Consider the following 12,985-nt stretch of genomic DNA (forward strand, 5'->3'; position numbering starts at 1 on the left):
TTTTTTGCTTGAGGTAGTGTTAAGGCAGGATGAAAACAAAATGAACGTTACATGCTGCAATGGTTCAGTTGACGATAGTTATAGCGCGAGAACAGAACGGCGACGCAGAGACAAGAAGGACACGAGTGCTAACTTCCAACAGTCCTTCGTGTCCTTCTTGTCTCTGCGTCGTCGTTCTGTTCTCGCGCTACAACTATCGTCATGTCATACCAACTAGCCCAAGCTGCCACACTTTTAGGTTCAGTTGAGTCACACGACATGTCGCCAGCAAAACTGCTGCTAAAAGCGACTTTCTCGTATTCCAGTGATATGGTAACTGCAGCACATACATTCAAGTCGAAGCTGTTTATCACAAATGATCTTGCACTTCATAGAAGTGCAAGGCAACGTAGAAAATGTTCGTGCTAGCTGTTTGGAAATCTGTACGATTAAATGTTTCACAACGATGTTGTGCTAGTTTTAATGATGTGCATATACAAGCAGCAATGATAGAAATAAAATTTGTTTGCAACTACATGTGTCATTTGTGTCTTACGTTCGATTGGGAAAACTACACTATGTCTTTAGGCCATGCTCTGTAGCTGTAGTCTATAAAGGCCCTGCAACACTTCATTCAATGGTTTTATGTAAGGATTTTACGCCCCGTGAATCAACTATTGCAAAAATTTTTAGAATCCACCATGTAGAAGCGAAGTGACAGAGATATCGCACGCAGTGATTGCTTTCTCTCTCATCTTGTCCCCAATGAGTGCACTGGAAACTAAGCGGGGAGTGATGGCATGGGGAAAAGAAGTTACATCAAGCCGCATTATGACCTTAAGCAATCTTTCTTTTTTTCTTCAAACTTGAGATTTATCATTAATGTGACCGCGAGCGTGTGCATGAGTATGTGGCGAATCTTGCAGCAACCACAGTAACAATGCAGCTCAAAATGCTCAAACCAGCCAATGGTTGTGAATTTCGGTACATGTTGCGGTGATTTGACTATATGACATCATTTGAAGAAAAAAAGGGAACGATTTCTAGCAGACTTCGAGTATTCAATGTAAATTACAGGTAACATGCTGCAGTATCACGTTTCGCTGGAGCCTTGACTACTGTATTCTGAAGCCTCAACTCGCGTGTTCTCTGGAGGCTCGATTTTCTGACCATGCTGAAAAAGTGCTGCAAGGTCCCTTTAATCGAGACAGAACTGGTTCGGGGGAAAGTGACGGCTATAGATGATGAAAAATGTTGCTAAACCGGGAATGCCACCGGGCATATCTTTCTCGGGGCAACAATGGACGAACGCAACTCCTCATTTAAAGCTCAGCATCAAGTTGGCCATTGTAAAAAGTGTTCAAAGAACAGAACAGAAAATGAAAATAAGTTAGTGTAAAGCACCAGAGCCGAGTGTACAAATGCATTAACTTAACACTGTCGCTCTAGAGCATAATGGAATAGAAATGCCATTGTTTGGTCAACTATGGTGTCATCACAAGCCATTTATAATTTCCTGCAGTACACAGCAACAGTAACAATAATGACAAGAGAAGTGAGCCCACTACAGCTATCACTCCATAAACAATGATATACTTTACATAAATAATCACACACATGCTTGAATTACCTAAAATTACAAACCAGCAAGAACCCGACCATACAGGAACAATCTAGTTTTCCATGTTCACTGATTACTAATCTTATAGCTGGCTCTCTGTTGAAGCTTCACGCAAGCTTAATTGATTAATATGTGGAGTTTATTGTCCCAAAACGACCATATGATTATGAGAGACGCCGTAGTGGAGGGCTCCAGAAATTTCTACCACCAGGGGTTCTCTAACATGCGCCCAAATCTGAGCACACGGGCCTACAGCATTTTCGCCTCCTACGAAAATGCAGCCACCGCAGCTGGGATTCAATCCCACTACCTGCTGGTCAGCAGCCGAGTACCTTAGCTACTAGACCACCACGGCAGGGCTCGCGCAAGCTTCATGCACACCTTTAGTTTGCATTAAATGCTATGTGGTTGTCATGTGAGCACTTGTATTACACAAGAAAATGAAATAGAGTAGTATTTGTAAGAACAAACAATAACAATTTATTGTTCTACATGCCACAACCATATGACAGTGAGGCCCATTGTGGTGGGGGACCGTAAAATACTTTCGACCGCTTGGATTTCTTTAATCTCCAACTAAATCCACGTACAGTGTCCTAGTATTTTCCCCCTATTTAAATGCATCCACAATGGCAGGGAATCAAACGCACATACCTTATCTTAGCAGCATGAAGCGTTACGATGTTAAACAAACATGACACGTTATATAAACTGAAATGTCAGACATACCAATTATGGGTTAGGAAATAAGATTGAACAGCACTGCAGGCTCCGAAAACTCAACACTGACCCTGAAAGGATCAATGCTGAAAACGTATATGCATGTCCTTTGCAAACATTTTCAAGACAGTCCATGAGATACATGCATGTCATCATCGATGTTTAAAAAGTTTGCGTAGTTCAATTGTTTCTCTAGCTTGGCATGTGATGGCAGATTTGGGAATGCAAGAAGTTTTTTTTTTTCATGCGCTGTTGTTTTTCAGTTTTACTACAGCGATTTGCCGGCAATCTCTTGTGCATTCGATCGCGCACAGCCACCAGTTCCGGTATCGCCCTTTGGGTGGTTCTTGCTTCTTGCACCCGCATTACTGATGGCTATCTGGTTTAGAATGTCTCAAAGGATGGCAGATTTGTTACTCTCTTTCTCTTTTACTGCTCCCCAGAGCAGGCGTTGACTTAACAAACAATGCTGCTGTAGCTGCACAGCGTTTCCAGATTCGGGAGTCTCAAAACTGCCTTTCATCTCGTTGGCAAACAGATGAAAGATTATCGCAGCTTTCTCATTTGTTTTTGCTTTTTGTATGCATGCACAAGCACACAGCTTTTTTCAGTTCACTCACCCGCACAGTTCACTTGAGCTGAGAGGGTGCACAGTGGTCGCTCTGCCGAAATTGAGTCGAGCGGCCGTTCCACAAAACCGCCGATCGACTGCTGCACCAGAATCCGATTCATAGTATGTCAGTCTGTCAGACACCAAGTTGCTTGCTCGTTAGCACTCAGATGTCCACAAATTAGAGACATCTCAATAGCACTTGTCACGAGACAATGCTGGCTGAACTAAGGGTGACTGTTCTCCTACGGTGTTTCCACTAAACAAGACTTTGTGCACTTATTTTTTAATGTCTGTTGACAATGTTTGTTGCAAAGCATAATTTTCAACTGTGAAACAATGTTTCTTTTTTTTTTTCACTTTATAGTTGCCCTAAAAAAATTACTTCTTTTTTCTGAAGTAGATTCATCCGAAGGGTTTAATTCAGCAATAAAAAAAATCGACCCTCGGGGGTCACATTCGTTGAAAAAGTTCGACTCTCAATTGAAGGCATTTACTAATTGATATGTAGATGATTTTATTATTCTCGGTGTCATGATACTTGGTGAAATGAAGTATCAACCTAGGCTGCAGATGTCCACATTATATCAAGAACTTGCACAAGGAAACATGGTGAACCTTTTAGAGATTTACTATAAAAGAACGAATGTATATCACAAAATTGTACAGTGAAAAGAAAAAAAAAGGGGGGTGGGGAAGGGTAGACGGTCATCATAGCCAAAGCTTCCGTGAAGAACAGACTAAAATATCTCTTTGAAATAACAAAAATATCAATTCAAGAAGATGACGTTGCGTTCGTAATGGAAATAACTAGCTGCCCAAAGCAGCCTTGAGAATTTGGGCAACACTGGCCACATCCATATCTTCTTTGGCTGCATGAAAAACAAGAACAATAATAAGGGAGAGCAAACCACAAATGAGTTCGTACACTTCAATTACACCACCAAAGTTCAGAGAGCGGTACCACTAATTGATCATTAGGAGATATATGAAGGTTGCGCAAGCATTCTGACCTGGACCATGTCATGATTGTAATCAATTGATAAATCAATCAATCAATCAATCAATGGAACTTCATTTTCATGAAAAGAATAATGACAAAAGTATAAGTGAAAAGAATAATGACAAAAGTATAGGGATATAGCAGGATAGAAAGGTATTGCTAAAATTTTAATTCAGCCTTTTCCTTTGCCCCTAAAAACCTTATAGTAACAAAGCTAAGCTGTTTGGCTGTCTAGATATAAAAACAAAATAGCTGTAATGATTATTCAAACACTATGGAGAAGTAAAAAAATATGTGACAATGAAAGCAATAAAGGAAACGGCCTGTAACTGAGTGCCATGACTACAAAGCACAAAAATCGAGAGCAGACAAATGTTTAGACACACACACACACAAAAAAAACAACTTTACATTGGTCAATACTTTCAAAATCAGAGTTAAAACTACGTTCCATCATGTTGACTGCGCCAGTGATGAAGAAAAGAGAATGTCTATGCAAAAAACACTGACCTGTCTCATCCGTAATCTCTCTTTCAAGCTTAAGTTTGTCCTTTGCAATAGCCAGAATGCCTTCGTCAATGGTGTCTTTACTGATTAGTTTTACAATGTAAACTTCTCTGAAAAAAAGAAAAAGATAAATTTTCAGGTAAGAGAGCGATGAGGGAATACCAGACAACAAAGCTACACCGAGAATCGATCGCACACACACACTACAATATTATATTAATTTGTTGGGTTTTACGTGTCAAGTCTAGAATATGATTACGAGACACAGAGAAGTGAGGTATGTAAGATCAATTTCAAACACCCGAATTCTTGAACGCACGTTTCCGTCAATGCACACTCGTGTTCGCGCATTTCGACCGCACGGAAACATGACCACAGTAGCTGGGAATCGAACCCACATTCCTGGGCACCTTTGAAGTAACCGTCATGAGTATTGTAACAAAAAGACATATTAGAGGCAGAGGAGTAAAGTAAAGACATACATTTTTAAATTAACAAAATCTTTCTCAAAGGCTTCTCGCACGTAAAAGGATGACACTTGGGCTGCACGTAAAATGGCAGACATGCTATCACAGACACAAAAATTTTACGTACAGCAACTTGTGGAGTGACCTGCCGCGGTAGTCTAGAGATCATGGTGCTTGACTGCCGACCCTAAGGTCGCGGGGTCGAATCACGGCCACGGTTCCCACACCTTCACTCAAGGTGAAAATGCCTAATTAAGGCTTATGTGTTTATATTTAGGTGCAAGTTAAACAAAGCCAGGGGGCCAAAATTGTGGAGTACTTTATTAAGGTGTATTTCATAATCATACGGTAGCTTGGGAACGTAAAACCCCAAGAATTGTTATTACTGAACTTGTGCACTGATAAGACTAGACATGAAAACTGTGCTCACAAAAAGAGATTTTTTTTTATTCTCATGGAACTCGCATGTAGCAACGGCAGCAACGGCAGTCATTGTATTACAAGATTTTGACGCCCCCTCCCTTTTGGATACTAGTTCGTAGAACCAATCACACTAAATTCACTAAGATGCACCGATGCTTGAGCATGTGATCTGGTTAGTGTCCTTTCTGTATAGTCAGATAAAAGCCACTGCTTTGCTTAGCAGTGTAAAACAATAGCTGACTTCATAAGGACTGCCACAGACCCCATTCCTATGTATTCTAGCATTGATCTACACCAGAATCGAGCGCTTGCTCACAGAGTCTATCGGCTGCTCCAACTCTGCCACTGAAATTCAAAATAAGATAGAATGCAGGCGCCGGGTCTCACTTGTTCTGGCCCAGCCTGTGGCAGCGGTCTTCTGCCTGTTTGTCATTGTACGGGTTAAAATCTAGGTCGTGGATGATGACCACATTGGCAGATGTGAGATTGATCCCCAAACCTCCTGCTCGCGTTGAGAGGAGGAAAACCAGGATTTCGCTGTCCCCATTGAACTGGTCTATCAAGTCTTGCCTGAAATCAGCCAGATCAAAAGACAGTGAATGAGGCAAAAAACACAGATGCCTCCATGAACAGCAAAAAATGAATAAGAATTGGGCATGCTGAGAACAATGCAGCGAAATCAGATGAGAGATTGCATGAGATATTGAGAAGAAGCAGATGGTCTTGCTGCAGTTATAGCAGAGAGTTGACTTCATGAAACAAGACTTAAGGGGAGATGCTACTCGAAAAAGGTTTTTTTTTATTTCATAACCCAGCTCCTTGAAATTTTAGGTGTTAGTAAAGCTTGCAGTGCTGATTTCATAACTGCAATTATTTGTTTGATAGCTATAGTAGTTCCGGAGTTACTACAACTTTGATATCAAAATATAGTGTTTTTTGTGCACATAATAAAGCTTACTAAAAATTTTCACACAGAATTGCAAAATGGCTCATTCTGCTGCACTTGAGCAGTACAATACAGAAAAGTACCTCAAACAGAAAATTTATTTGCTACATTAAAAAAAAAAAATTAAAAGTACTAAATGCATATTTTACATCTCTCTATCAGTGTATCAAGTTGTGTAACAAAAAATCTGTGATGTATAATGCAACCTAAAGTAGATACTTGTATTCTAGAGTGGCTGATTAAGCTCTGTGCAAAATTTCATCAAGATAGGACTATTTTATGCCTAAAAAAGATTGTGCACAAGATGAGAGAATTACCTCAAAATGGAAATCGAGAAAAATGCATTTGAAAGTTGTAAATATGTTTACTCATGATTACACAGTGCGATTTGCACAAAACTTGGTGATATCATAGAAGGGACACAGCTAGAGCACCTAAAATTGTCCTGCTCCATATGTGGATCCTTCTCGCCGCTTGAGAAGGGAGTCATCAAGGCGCGCTTTCTTTGCCACGTTCCGCCGATGGGCCCTTGCCTCGGCTGTTTCACACGCAGACATTCTTTCGATTCTCCTCTGGTCGCGGGATTGGCCCAGGGTGATCAGTTGATCTGGTGGGACTACACCAAGCTCCTCTAGCACGTGTTCAAAGCTTGAATGTCCTTTATTGAACCACAACACGGCCATAGCAGCTGCAGTTTCCACTGTTGTCCGGGAGGCAAACTTAGTCTTCGGACACAACAACCAGATTTTGCTGTTCAAAGATTCTGCAGCGTTTTGGGTCTTCCCTTGGATACAACGCACCAGCAACTTTTCATCTGTGAGCCGCTTGTAAATGGGAAGCACAGCCAATCCTTGAGCCTTGGTCAAGATTGGTGTGTGGTCGGGTGGGGCCTCCCCAAGCGCTTCAGCTCGCCTATGCTTGCACCAGGAAGTCGCCCCTTCTGGACAGTATCGGTGGCTGCCTGCTGTGTTGCTCGATGATGAATGGAAATATGAGGCCCAGATGGCACGATGCATTTTCAGAATATCACCTCTGTTGTTTGTGATTGCAATACGGTAATAGTTCTGCAGCTTCTGAATTGTGCCATCTGTCAGCTTTTCCCCTCGTGGAAGTCTTGTTGGCAGTTTCCGAAGTGCAGTGCCTAGACGCTTGGCCACATGGTTTGTGCACTCCTCCTTGTCCACAACAGCTTCACCATATACCTTGGCCTCAGCGACAGCGGTATAAGCTTTGCTGTCCCCATCACTGAGGAACTTGGTGAAGCGCAATGGTGTTGTGTATGAGGATGTCCTGCCCCATATGTGCAAAGCTGCCTCAGTCTCCATGGCATGAGAGGAGCACTCTGTATTTTTTTCGCAGACAGGTGTGTGGAATGCTTGCCATATTTCTTCCTCATCACCCAAGTCCTGGTGCCGGCTACAGGCAAGGCAGTAATTCGATAGCACTTCAAAATCTAGGCACAAACCAGTGTCCACAGACACAGCAGTGCCGATGCCATTGTGGCTCTTGTGCCCTCTTTTTTGCCATGTGCCATCATACATGACAGCAACATCAGCCCCATCCACTTTCTCTTTAGTTATCATCCGCGCTTTCGCCAGGTTTTCTTGCACAGCTTTGGTAGCTGCAGCATGAACTTTTTTGCCAATTGCAATAAAAGTCTTATGATGCATAGGTATTGGCAGTCCAAGAATAGCGCGACAGCTGTTCATGCCCAATGCCTATTGCACGCGCAGCCACAACTACCTTCACATTGACAGCGAAGCTGTCACGCGAGCTGCCGCTTCGGTAGCTCCAGTCATCACCGGCATCGGTGGGCTGTCTTTCCGGCAGAACACGCCGCGAACTATGCGCGGCAGAAACCACTGACTCAGGACACTCACTGTTATCACAGTGCAGCTCGAGGAACGAAGAGAGGCCCTTACGTTTACTTGCGGTGTCGCGAACGACGAGTCCAGCGGTGTGGCATGTTGGACAAACAGCACGGCTTACCATCGATGTCAGTGCGCCGATGTCACAAAATACTCCGCTCACAGAGCCACAAACACTCTTCGTTCTTTCGCTTTCGAACTGTTCAATCTTTTTTTCTGATGCGCTGATGAACTTGATCGCGGCGTCGATTTCGTCAAAGTTCCCGCAAGCCGCCGTATCCCCGCTGCCTTGATTAGGCCTAGTGGCCCGCGGCTCGCATTCTTCTACCGCTGCTTTGCGCTTCGGTTTACGTCGACGCCCTTGGTACTTGTTCTTGCTTGCAAACTTTCGTGCTCGGAAGTCTCGCTTCTTCGAGTTATCCATGGTGAACTCGGAAAAACGTAGAAACGCACGGCAAGTGCCGATCGTCGCAAGCGCTCAGCGAGCGAGGCCGATCAGATGTAGCCAATGGCGGCCTCGGTAGCGTACCATGTGACCGGTAGAGATGCGCGAAGCGGCTGCAGCTTGGCTGCAAACCGACTTGGAAACGACTGTTTTGTGAAATTCCTCACTAAAATACGAAACTAGGGGGACGCCTGTACACTAGAAGGAGCCTTGATCTACACCACCGAACAAACCCCGATGGCGGACGTCATCGTGTTGCCGAGTGGCGGATTTTCAAAAATAGCCGTCGGATGCGTGAATTCGCGACTTCGGAAGCTACCTTCACTAGCGCAGATCGACTTTTTACCACTTTCTCGTTTGAATTCAGCTATGACCTTTGGGGAAATGATAGTTGAATGATCAAAAGTGATTTTAGAAGCAATATCTCAAAAGTGGAAATTTTCGCAAAAAACGCGATTTTTCGACCCGCATCTCCCCTTAAGAACAAGTTTTCATTTGTGTGCACATGCAAGGCCAATCTGTGCCTACTCGAAAAACTGTGACTTTGAACTTTAAATACACAATGTTTATCTTCAGTTAAAAATGGACAGCAAAAAGCATAAAAAGCACACCTCTTAAATATTCATCATCTCTAACAACATAACAGATCCAACAGATTCTCAGGTTCAGCACACGCTGCCAACATTCATTTGGTGATGAGTTACTACTGTGTAGAGTTGGATACTTCTTGATTGTCTTGCATGAAAATGCAAAACCTTTACTGGAGATAAAGATAAAGTGCAAAATTCTAGAGAATTCTGCTGCACAGTTTATACGTGCTTGCAGAATATATCCCCTATACACTCTTAATGATGAAAAATCCTCGACCATAGGGTGCCATTGGAGCCAACGTTATGAAAAGTGGTCTCGTCAACTTCAAAACAGCAATCACCAAACAGCGCGTGTCTATGTACCTTTTGCACTTTTTTGTTCAAGAATTCTCCACCTTCCACTGCAGTTCTCGTCTGAATGCCTTTTTAGCAAATATAAAACAGAGATGAAGGTGATCCTTAAATTGTAGCGCTTACCTGTCAGGCACAGAAGTCTGGCCGTCGAGACGAAGCCATTTGTGGTGCCTGATATTGAGATACACCTCAAGGATGTCCAGCATCATAGTGAACTGGCTGAATATCAGCACGCGATTTTTCTGGAGTAAAGGACACAAACAAATGGAACAGGAGCGTCACAAACAATGACATTCTTAGGCGTCTTTTACTCGCATTAGAGAAATCTCACATGCCCACGCACTGTATGGCCTAACCTTGGTGCCAATTTCACAAGATGCATTGTTTTCCTACACCTGCAGATAAGCATAAGCTAGTTCATTCCTGCAACAAGATTGCTAAGCCCTCTTTGGTTAAAATCTGTGCTACCAATGCAGCTGATCCCATTTGTCACTGGCTACCGAACATCCCAAAAAAGGGAGTACGAACCAACTTCTGTTTCATTGAGCTCGAACGTCTAGCAATAACGCAAATGCTTGCAGGCGTGCAGATAATGCCAACTTTACGACAAAGTAAAGCACAGTATTACGATTCAAGTTTATTTGCTATGCTAATTGATGCCTGATTCACAGTGTTTTTTTAAATCACTAAATCTCTGAAACATTCCGAACAAGCCTCATGCAAAAGTTACAGCACAAGAATAACAATCTTTTTAACGAATGACCTAAATGGACAAAACCTGAAAATAAGAAGACCGAGATAAACTCACCTTCTCTTTATGTTCTTGTAACAAAGAATCCAGCTCTTTAAACTTGCCAGAATCAAGAATTTTGTCATCGTCGAGCTTAAACTCGTGAAGGATCTGACCAAAAATTGGGAAACAAGTATTAAGATTAGCACACAGCAACAACAGGCTTTAATAGATACAAATTAAACAACAATATTAAATTTGACTCTTCTCGTATGAAGTACAGTCGCCAATCGATTTTCCGAACCTGGCGGGGACCGCGAGATAGTCCGAAAAATCCAACAGTTCGAAAAAATGGTCAAACCCTGATAATGAAGTTAATTTGGATTAGAAAAGCCTTAAAATATCCTCAATAATGCCATGCTTCATGCCGTTCTTGGGGACGAGCAAATTTGGTTCTGTTTGGGCTACGGTAACATCGTTGGCACGCGCGTTGGAAATCGCTGCCACCGACCGTTGCTCCACGGAACCCCACAAACAAAACCTAATGCCGGTCACAAAAAGATGCATGCAACTTCTCGCTTGTTTAATGAGATTTAACCACTCGGTCTGGGGTTCTTTTACCTGCACTGACAACGCACAGTATGTGAGCATCTAGCATTTCGCCACCATCTAAATGTTACCACCGCGGCCGCGATCGAACCAGTGTGTTCTAGGTCAGTAGCCGACCACAGTGACCACCCCGAAATGCTACTGAGCGACTGCGAACAGAAGCAAGCATGTGACACGCACGATGGCTCAAGCACACATGGCACACCACTGACACGACCACGTATGCAATGACCACCAGAAAAACAAAAGCCCACGAAATATAAACAACTTACTGGTGTACAAATGATGATAATAAGCGTGACTGAAAAAGAAAAGCTTTGCTGTTTTGCTAGCCAAGAAAGATCAGACGTGGCCGCCGAAACAAGAAGATTGTGCGCGCTTCCAATCTTGGAGCCCACACAACTAGAAACTGCAAGCCAAACTTGACCAAGTCAACAAGCCAAACTTGACCAAGTCAACAAAAATCCAACATGGTGGCTTTCTAAATCGAGCAGCATAGCTCACAACAGCCGATTTAGACTGGAAAATCGAACTTTCGAACATAAATTTGCCCATAAAATCGGCTGCGAAAATGCATTACGGTAATGAGAACCATGACGGTGCATTTGTGAAGTACAAAATATCCAACAAGAGTGAATTTTTGGAGTGCGAAAAATCTGTTGGCGACTGTGCAGTCGTAATACACCATTTCCATCAACACTGCTACTAAAAAATTTTGCTTTTTAATGAAGGCATGCCACACACAATGGTTCACTATAAAAAATTCACACATTTCCACAACGAAAATCAATGGTTTCACAGTGCTGACCCCTTTTTAAAGAGACTTCACTTCAAGCAAAGCCAAATGTGGCATCTGTTCTCTCACTACATCGTGTTCTTATATGAGACTCCACACCGTGAAAGCGTGCCAAGCATACTTAGAATCACCATTCCAAGTACGCTTTACCAGAAAACTGTGCAATCTCGAATGCTTTTCCATGAAGCTTAGGGCTGCTATTTATGCATCCGCAGTGACAGTCCACAATTCAAAATACGATTGCGAACTACACAGACATTTAATAAACCAGAGATAACAACAATAATGACAGGAAGACAAAAATCAACAAACACAAGTTTGGCATTGCAGCACGCAGTGGCCCACGAAGACAAGAAAACAGTTCTGTCATTTTATTTTGCTTGTGCTGTTAATTCGTTGCCGTGACAGATTTTTTTGATGAATCAGCCATGCGTTCTAGCCCACTCCGAAAATATTACTGGTAAATGAAAATTGTATATCCTTTAACTAATGCATAATAAAATAAGGTTCGCTTACAGGAAACTTGGTGCAGAGTGTATGCAGCTCAAAGTCTGACATCACTTCCATGTCCTCAAATATTAGGTCAGGGTTGGCATCAAAATATGTTGGTTCCTGAGAAAACAGAAAAAGCACTGAAAAACTCGTCTACAAGCATGCATATTTCACATTGATCATAGCATATACGGTAATTTTTATGCTCTGCTTTATCTCACTAGAGTCCTCTTCTTTTCCTTCACCTCTGAAAAAGCCATTATTTAAATGAACCCATCAACTGCCTCTGAAAAAACAGTTCACTACTAAATGTTCCGGTGGCATCATCAGAACATTTGTTTTACTTTCTGTCTTCCCTCCCCTGCCCTTACTGCAGCAGTCTGAAAATCTGGAAATATGCCTCATTCTGATAACAAGCAAATTTGAGCAACAGGCACCACTAGTTATCATAATAATTTAACATATAAAGAGTAATAGAGGAATACTACCTTCAGCAAGACACGGGACATTATTCGCAGCTTCTCCAAGTCAAAGTGGTTGCGCAGAAGCAGTGGATGATTTGAAGCTCGTCTCAACTTCATTACCATCCCCGACTGGGCCTCCTTGTTTTGCTTGAACTGCAACAGCAATGAGTTTTGTAAGAATAAGCACATCAGTTCATCTCAGCAGCTGTTTAAAAAATGGCACTGTATTTACTCAAATCTCCAGACATTTGTTGATTTGAAAAAATGAATACAAAGATTGCCCACATGTTAGAAATGCTTAGAAAACCAAAGGCACTTTTGTGGTCTAAGTAACAATCAGGTGGAGTGTTATCGCCATAAA

At 42.4% G+C, this 12,985-nt stretch overlaps 1 protein-coding gene across 2 annotated transcripts in view; it reads right to left on the reverse strand.

Moving 5' to 3' along the window:
- Nucleotides 1-3,543: 3,543 nt before the first annotated feature.
- The window catches only part of LOC142790153 (SWI/SNF-related matrix-associated actin-dependent regulator of chromatin subfamily A containing DEAD/H box 1-like), a 31,177-nt gene continuing 21,735 nt past the window's right edge, over nt 3,544-12,985 (reverse strand). For both annotated transcript variants that reach the window (XM_075885147.1, XM_075885146.1), the window contains exons 12-18: nt 12,649-12,777; nt 12,185-12,280; nt 10,342-10,434; nt 9,657-9,775; nt 5,718-5,900; nt 4,444-4,550; nt 3,544-3,802 (exon numbers count right to left, since the gene is read on the reverse strand). In XM_075885147.1, the coding sequence (XP_075741262.1) occupies nt 3,741-3,802; nt 4,444-4,550; nt 5,718-5,900; nt 9,657-9,775; nt 10,342-10,434; nt 12,185-12,280; nt 12,649-12,777 (789 nt within the window). In that variant the 3' untranslated portion in view covers nt 3,544-3,740. The remainder of the gene's footprint in view (nt 3,803-4,443; nt 4,551-5,717; nt 5,901-9,656; nt 9,776-10,341; nt 10,435-12,184; nt 12,281-12,648; nt 12,778-12,985) is intronic.

This window comes from Rhipicephalus microplus, unplaced genomic scaffold (assembly GCF_043290135.1).
Source record: "Rhipicephalus microplus isolate Deutch F79 unplaced genomic scaffold, USDA_Rmic scaffold_72, whole genome shotgun sequence".
NCBI classification, from domain to species: Eukaryota; Metazoa; Arthropoda; class Arachnida; order Ixodida; family Ixodidae; genus Rhipicephalus; species Rhipicephalus microplus.